The sequence below is a fragment of the Magallana gigas genome, chromosome 2 (assembly GCF_963853765.1).
Source record: "Magallana gigas chromosome 2, xbMagGiga1.1, whole genome shotgun sequence".
Lineage (NCBI taxonomy): Eukaryota > Metazoa > Mollusca > Bivalvia > Ostreida > Ostreidae > Magallana > Magallana gigas.
The window spans coordinates 61045849-61053579 of record NC_088854.1 but is presented as its reverse complement, the minus strand read 5'-3'; the positions used below and the strand labels follow the sequence as shown (position 1 = coordinate 61053579).

Here is a 7731-nt window from a genome sequence, read left to right as displayed (position 1 = left end):
AATCTTAAAATAAAAACAGGGGTTTGAGGCATTCCGACTCCCACCCCCACGGGTTGTGATTAGAATTGGGGGGGGGGCAGTGGCGGATCCAGGAATTGTTGAAAGGGGGCGGGCGCCCTGGTTTTAAGGTGTTTTTAGACACTTTTATGAGCTCTTCTTGTTAGACTTGACTTATTGTAAGAACGATAAATGACAACATTAAACTGAGTTGACATTCTTTTTTCTACGGGTCTTATATATTCTTTGAAATTTTTGATCACAAAAGGAGGCCCCGCCCCCTCTTTATCCGCCAGTTGGGATGTCCTTTCGTCTGGACCCCCGCCCACACTTTCAAAAATGATGCTACGTGCCTGTAGTCTTTATTACTTTCCTCTGTTCAATTGGTAGGCAAAGTATACAATTTTCGCAATGTACATGTAAATACCTTTCAAATTATGAACTTTTCTGGATCTTAACTTAATTGCGACAATCTATTTTAATCCCAATCATTACTATATACATATTTTTTTTACAGTTTGTCTTGAAAGTTTATAATGTGTTAGAAAAAAATGCTCGATTAAAATCTATCATTACAATCAGGGACGTATATATACGTCCTTGTTTATCTAAATAAAAATTTTACCATAACCTGGTCCTTATTAAATCTTTATTTAACAAAGATAATTACAAAATCACTATAAAATGGTTTCGGAATGTTGCTGTATAACTCTGTATATTTATATTGATGTCTTCGTATGCATCCTTGCTAATATTATATAGAAAATTGTTGTAACCAAAACATAAATTTTACGACATGTTTCATAATAATTAGTGGACATTAACTTGATTAATACCGGAAAATATTGTATGCCAGAAATTATGTGTGCACATATAGGCTTGAAGGGAGTTGGGGGAAAGGGGGAGGGGGCTACACAGTATCAAATTGGATATCCGACAGCTAGTGCCCCCGTATATGTCTCTAAGGGCTCATTTGGGTAATTTGACGTACCACGATTTTCGTGAAACATGTCAACGGGATCACAAGGGGAATACACACTTAAATTGCTGTTCGATTTATGCCCGAGGGTTGACTAGAACTGAAAAGTAATATGTGATGTAAGTAAGAAATCGGTAAGTTATAGTAAATGACCACTGAATCACTTTTGTAATGCAGCGCGCTCGCAGATCGTGTTTGGACATTTAACTTGTCGATATGTCTGGACATGCTCGACAAATCTTGTTAAAGCTTACATTAACTTAATCCACGGGAAATGTCACGGAGCAAGGTGAATGATATAGACTAGCTGTATGTTTTAGAGAGCTAGAAATGGCCGTCCCGAGGGAGAAGATAGCCAGCCTGGTGATCCTGGATTTGGAATGTACGGGGCTGAGCAGACCAAGAGTGACGGAGCTGTGTCTTCTCTCGGTCCAGAGGGAGGAACTACTGACCCCCGGGGGCCGACCCAGGGTCTGTAATAAGCTGGTACTGTGTGTCAACCCGGGAAAACTGATAGAACCAGGGGCAAGCAAAATCACAGGTATAATTACTTTACTTGATCAGCTACATAGAGTAAAATTAAGACCTACTTTTATTTAATCTAGATATTTTTATTTTATCGGTGCTTTGTTTGTATTTATAATAGAATTACATTTGCTTTAAATGTAACAAGTGATGTTGTCACTTAAAGTCCCTAAAACGTCTACTTTCACATTTTTCCGTGCGCTTATTGTGCGCTCACAGTGGTTCATCATGTATTCACTTGGGCTCTGTGCTCCGTTTGCGCTCACAGTTCACAAAGCGCTCACCATGTGATCATAAAGCGTTTACCGTAAGTTCATATCTTTCAGTCAGATAATATTATATTTAGGCTGATAACAATACATATAGAACCATTATAACAAGACCTTGGACTTTCGGTTGGACGTAGCTGTCTAATTCTTGCTTCAAGAGAAGTTAAAAATGACGCGGTTTCAAGCGAAATATGCACTATTTGCGTAGTCTTGCCTCAAAAGCCAAACAAATCTTGTTGATTTCAAAGATCGGTGGCTGAGTGGCCAGCAATAAAATAGACAGGCCTACGTCACATTGCTGTTTGACACAACTACCCGAAGTCCAAGCTCTTGTTAAAATGGTTCTATATAGTTTATTTGTTATTTTTTCCTGATTTACTGACGAAACACAATGTAAGAATAACTCTCAAAGTCCTCTGTGTAAATTGTTCATTTTGTGTTCACATATCGTTTACCGTGCATATACTTTTCACTTTGCTCTCGTGTTTGCACTCTCATTCGCTTACCGTTCATAAGCGCTCACCAAATTCTGTTTAGCATGCACTCACCATTTGCTCAGAGTGCGCTCACTGTTCGCTCAGGGTATGCTCACGGCATTCACTCACCTAGTGGAAAAGTAGCGTGTTTCAGGGACTGTATTATAGTACACTAACTTTTAATTCATATGAGCCTCATCTTACTAATATTCTTGCTGGAAACCAGCTTGTCATTTAGTTAAATAACAACATTGGGTCTCTTGTGAAAAATAGTGAATCAGTTCATTTTCAGAATACTGCAAAATAATGGCGTCTTGAATTAAAGTTAGTTTACAGAAACTTGTCATTATAGAAATTTTAATGTATTTTAATGGTACTACTCAAAAATATGCAAGTTAAATTTATTTATGTACGTAAATGTAGTGGTATAATGTTCTTTCTTTTTATATTTAAGGTTTGTTTAATGATGCACTGGAGTCACAGCCAATGTTTGATGAGGACACCGTTACCTCAATATCGTTGTTCCTATCCAGACTCCCACAACCAATATGCATGTTAGCTCACAATGGAAATAATTATGACTTCAAAGTATTGAATTCAGAAATGAACAGAATTTCAAAATCATTGCCAGGGAATATTTATTGTGTAGATTCTCTAGAGGCGCTTCGAGCCCTTGATTCAGTGGCTACTGATGAATCTTCTATTACAGCAAGAAATTCTAGCAATACAGCAACTTCAACTCCTTCTGGGCAGAATATTCCAGAGATTCCAAAAGACGTTTTTGATATCAAGTCACGAGTAAGACAGATAAAAAGAAAGTGTGACGCAGACTTTGATCGACCTCCAGTTCAGGCAAAATCTGTTCGAAAAAGACTCTTTGATTCAGCTGGAAAAAAAGATGAGGTAGAGAATGGAGACTCATTGGACCTGACCGGTCACAAACCAATGGGATCAAGTATGAAGATGTCAGCTGATGTAGTGAGCAAGAGAAACACTTGTGATGTAGAGTCTGTCAAAAAGCGACTGACTTTTGATGAAGATGATGATGAGAATGAAGATGATGAGCATAATGATGATGAGAAAGAAGATGAAGATGTTGAGATGTCAGCCAGTGAAGAAAATAAGAACCAGTGTCAAGAAAACACTGGTAAGTCAGATGGTACCATTCCCAACTCACAGGGAAGTCTGCCAGATGTAGACTTCCTACAGGCAGTAGAACACCTGGAGCACTCAGCATCAAACTCGACAAGAGGTTCAGAAACAAAGACACTCTGTGTCACTCCTCAAAGTACCGCTACAGTTCTGGGATGTTTTACTCCTAAAGAACAGACTGTGAATGTTTTATCCAATTGTGAGGGTTTGTGTACCCCAGAAACCCCTTCCACTAGTGGTCAAAACATGAACTCTGCTAATATGGTCAGTCCAGTAAGAGATCTCTTGGGAAAATCTCGGAATGATGAATGTGTTTCCTTACAAGCAAGCCCTCTCCAGAGAGGACAGTCTCCACCCTCAGGAAAATGCCTCACCCCCATGACGGGACTTGTCCGCTCCACGGCGGCCTTTCAGCTGGGCACACCAGTAAAGGACCTTAATAAGAATTCATACTGTCAGTCACAGAAGGAAGTGGTCCCTAATGGAATGGCGTGTCGCTCACTCTTTAGGCAGATGGCTGATATAGCATCTGCTGGACTCAGACCAAGTGCTCCTCCATTGTCGCTCTACTCAAACAGAATTTCTTATAAACTCGGAGAGGTGTACAGGAGAACATTTGGACGGGAGCCAGACGACCTTCACAGCGCTGAGTCAGACTGTGTCACTCTGATGAGGGTGGTCAAGCATCGGTCCCCAGACTTTATCCAGTGGGTCGATGAACATGCTGTTTTATTGTCCTCTACAGGGCTTTATTAAAAAAACAAACATTTTTATATAAATGAAGTATGTTTTACTTCAGCCTATGAATCCTTTACAATTCAGTCACTTTTTACCTAGTTTGACATCATGTTTATAATGCTGTATTGTTTTTAGGAATTTATATTTTTACATTATTTCTTTTTAGCCTAGACTTTTAAATTTTTCATGTAGAATTTTTTGATAACTTGAACAAGTACATGTAAATCAATACGCTGGTATCATTTTACCTAAGTACACAATGTAAATCAATACGCTGGTATCATGTTACCTAAGTACACAAAATTATATAATTTAACGGTTACTTCACTTTCCGCTGTTGATTATAACTGTTCTTTAAACAAAACAGTTACCTCTAAAACAACAGTTATCTGTGACATTTACTTCTAAGATGACAACTATAGTATATTGATGTAGGATAGGCGATTAAACCAGTAGTTGAATTAAGTAGGATTTAAAGAGATGTAGACTAGAATCACAGTAGAATAGTCACAAAGCGTCACAAGCATCTTAATAATTCTGACTACCTAAACAGTAGAATAGTCACAAAGCGTCACAAGCACCATAATAATTCTGACTACCTAAACATTATCTGACATGTATGCCTTCAGTGAAGTTCAGCAAATTCAGAACAGGTAACAAATTTTGGAAGACTACTGTGTAAACATTTTTTGAGTATCAGGGTTTCATAAAATATGAAATTCAGAGAAAAATTGACCTCCAGTTTATAAAACTCCTGATGTTACAGCAGGGACGTGTAAGTTAGTGCTTCCCTACACTACAAACTACCGTGGTAAGATGAGACATGTACACATTGTGATGGGGCATTAAGTAGATATTCAATCGAGTCTCAGATATGACATATATATAATTATATAATTGAGATCTTGAATTGTTTTAGGTGTGTTTGTTGATTTTGTTGTTAAGTTTGTGAAACCTGTGCACTTTTTTTACCTCAACTTTCACAAAGATTTATAATTGACTTTTTATGGATTTTTTTAAAATGATTGTAGTATTTTTAGTGTTTTTGAAAGATGCATGAATTTGTTACACCTTGTAGACAACGATGTTGATATTTATTAGACTGTTACAGGGACCAATACTGAGACCACATGTTGTTGAAGATAAATAGTTAACTGTAAAACTGAAATCTTGTCTTTTTTAAGGCCACCTGAGTCACTCAGGTGACCTATTGCAATTGGTCTTCGTACTTTGTCGTGTATCGTCCTTCGTCCTTCGAGTGTTAAAAATGTTACATTTTAACTTCATCTTGAAAACTATAAGGCCAATTGTTACCATTTTTTGATGTGAAGCATCTCTATGGTTAGGAGAATCTAAATTGTGAAATTTTTGGCATTACACCTTGTGCCTCTTACAAGGAGGCAATATTAAAAAAAAAAAAGGCCAAATTTTCAAAAATCTCCTTCTTTGCTTTTACACATGTCGGGGAAAAAACTAAATGCAGAGTTATGATGTCCATGAAGCCCTCTACTGAAATTCAGAAATTTATAGTCCTCCTCTTCCATATAAATTTGAGAAAACCTAAATGAATGCTATGAAGTCCTCTACTTAAATTGTGACATTCATGGTCCTTGGGTCAGGAGTTCAGGCCCTAGGATGGGGCCTATATGGCCACACAATGTTATTATGATTTAATGATATTTTCTTCATTACTATCACAGTTGTTGTAGATTAAATTATGCATTGTTATTATGTTCATAATGTTCTGATGTTAAATTGTGAAGTTCGCTGACAAGGCCATGGGGCAGAAGTTGAGGCTTTTTATTGAAAAAAAGGGGTGGGGGTGATATAGTTAGATATTGAACATGTATTATATTACCTTTGGAAATTTTTGTGTGTAATCTATTAGCAATTTTAACTTCATCTTTAAAACTACATGGTTAATTGTCACTTAGTAATACTGAATTATATATGTGTTCTATTTTAGGAAATCAAATCAACTTTAATATCCTGTGCTTTGTGTACTTGTAGAAATAAGCTGTATACGTTGTGTGTGCATTACAGCTCTGCATGTCTCTTATAAGTAGAAGATTACAATTTCTGGCCCCTGGAGCTAAGATTCCTTCGACTCTTGACCCTTCCCCCAATCCTTCAAAGATTGGTGGATAAGGCGTGTAAAATGTCCATACACGGTCGGACAAGATACTGAAAAATTAAAATATCAATAAATCTTACATTTAAAAAAAATCATTAAAAACAATATAAATTCAACATTTCATTGATTTTAAACCTATAAATATGTTCAATATTTGGAATATGTTGACTCAAACAGGCGTATACGTATCAAAATCTGCAAATAGTGTCATTTTTTTTTTAGAACTTTAAGGCATTTTCTTTTATAGAGCGGGTCTGGACTCCATATTTAAGGTCTTATGGAAAACAAACCGATTTCAATCAACAAAAAACGTGGAGATATGACCCACTATACATTAAAAATATTATTTTGTTCCCCAACAATTGAACGTTTTGAAAAAATAATACAAGTCCGTAAATTCGTAGCCAAAGTGACACAGTATTTTAAAGAGCCTACTTTGTTGTGTCTGAAATGGATCAGTGGTTAGAGTTCCTGACATAAGCTAACCTTATATAGCTAGGGTTTTTATGCGATGGGTTCAATACCAACAAAATTTCAGGCAATATTTTTTTCTTATTTTTTGTGAAATACATTAAAAACTGAATATAGTTAGAAATTGTGCTTTGGCAAACTCGTATTATAATTTATTTGAAAAGATTTAATTGGGAAAAAATAAATTCAAAATTGTATTTCACGACTAAACCGAATGGGCATATGCGCCATCTTATTCCCCCATTTTCTTTTTCAAACATCAAATAATAAAAGCGGGGTTACAGTAAGATTTTATTATTTTCCCAGGAAATTCCGCCCTTTTGAATTCAGAATTTTGTTGTTAAATACAAAGGAACAAATGTAGGTAGTGCTTTGCAGGGAGCTGAGTGTTGTTCGTGACTTATGCCCTTTATCAAATTAATTGTTTATTTTATGCATGTCTTGTCATTCATTATGAGTAGCATTGTCGTGTAATGGGGAGCTGGGTTATGTGAGCTTGCTCACTCTTTCTTTTATTGGATTCTATCTATATAAGGTTTGAATTCATTTTGTTTATTTACCAGAACAAGACCTTTTTTCTTATTCAATGAATTAAATCCAAATTAAATTCATTTATTTTGGGTTGGGAATACATGCAAATACAACGCTTTGTGAAATAAGAAAATATTTTATTTAAAAAAGTTTCTTTAAAACACATTTTGTTGAACATGATTTTGATTTCAATTTAAATTTAGAAAAATTATTTAAAAAAACCCCCAATTTTATAGACCTTTATATATTGTTTGAATGGTACACTACATCTATCAGAATTATTTAAATCCGCAATTTAGATTTACCAAAAATATAGGCCTCCACCCGCAAACAAAATTATAAATTATCGCTCGGACCCCACCATTTCCGAAATAAAAATTTCTGGATCCGCGCATGGATATGTTGTCTCGAGATTATAGAAATATATGTAGTCGCTGAAAAGCAAGTGTTTGTTAACGC

General features: G+C 36.0%; 1 protein-coding gene across 3 annotated transcripts; it reads left to right on the top strand.

Moving 5' to 3' along the window:
* Positions 1-936: 936 nt before the first annotated feature.
* LOC105343831 (uncharacterized) lies at positions 937-5304 on the top strand. Of its 3 annotated transcripts, none has more exons than XM_034447591.2 (3): positions 937-1095; positions 1297-1517; positions 2701-5304. In XM_034447591.2, exons 2-3 carry the CDS (start codon positions 1307-1309, stop codon positions 4152-4154), a joined length of 1665 nt encoding a protein of 554 aa, XP_034303482.2. In that variant the 5' UTR covers positions 937-1095; positions 1297-1306; the 3' UTR covers positions 4155-5304. The 3 variants fall into 3 exon arrangements, with proteins under 3 accessions (XP_034303482.2, XP_034303481.2, XP_065933689.1); XM_034447590.2 differs by having other exon boundaries at positions 959-1110; XM_066077617.1 differs by lacking the exon at positions 937-1095 and having other exon boundaries at positions 1178-1517.
* The last annotated feature ends 2427 nt before the right edge of the window (positions 5305-7731 follow it).

Excerpts from the sequence above, each read along its gene's own strand:
- LOC105343831 (XM_034447591.2), top strand. The coding sequence starts at position 1,307 with ATGGCCGTCCCGAGGGAGAAGATAGCCAGCCTGGTGATCCTGGATTTG. Across the intron at positions 1,518-2,700 it reads AGGGGCAAGCAAAATCACAG|GTTTGTTTAATGATGCACTG; the intron begins GTATAATTACTT and ends TTTATATTTAAG.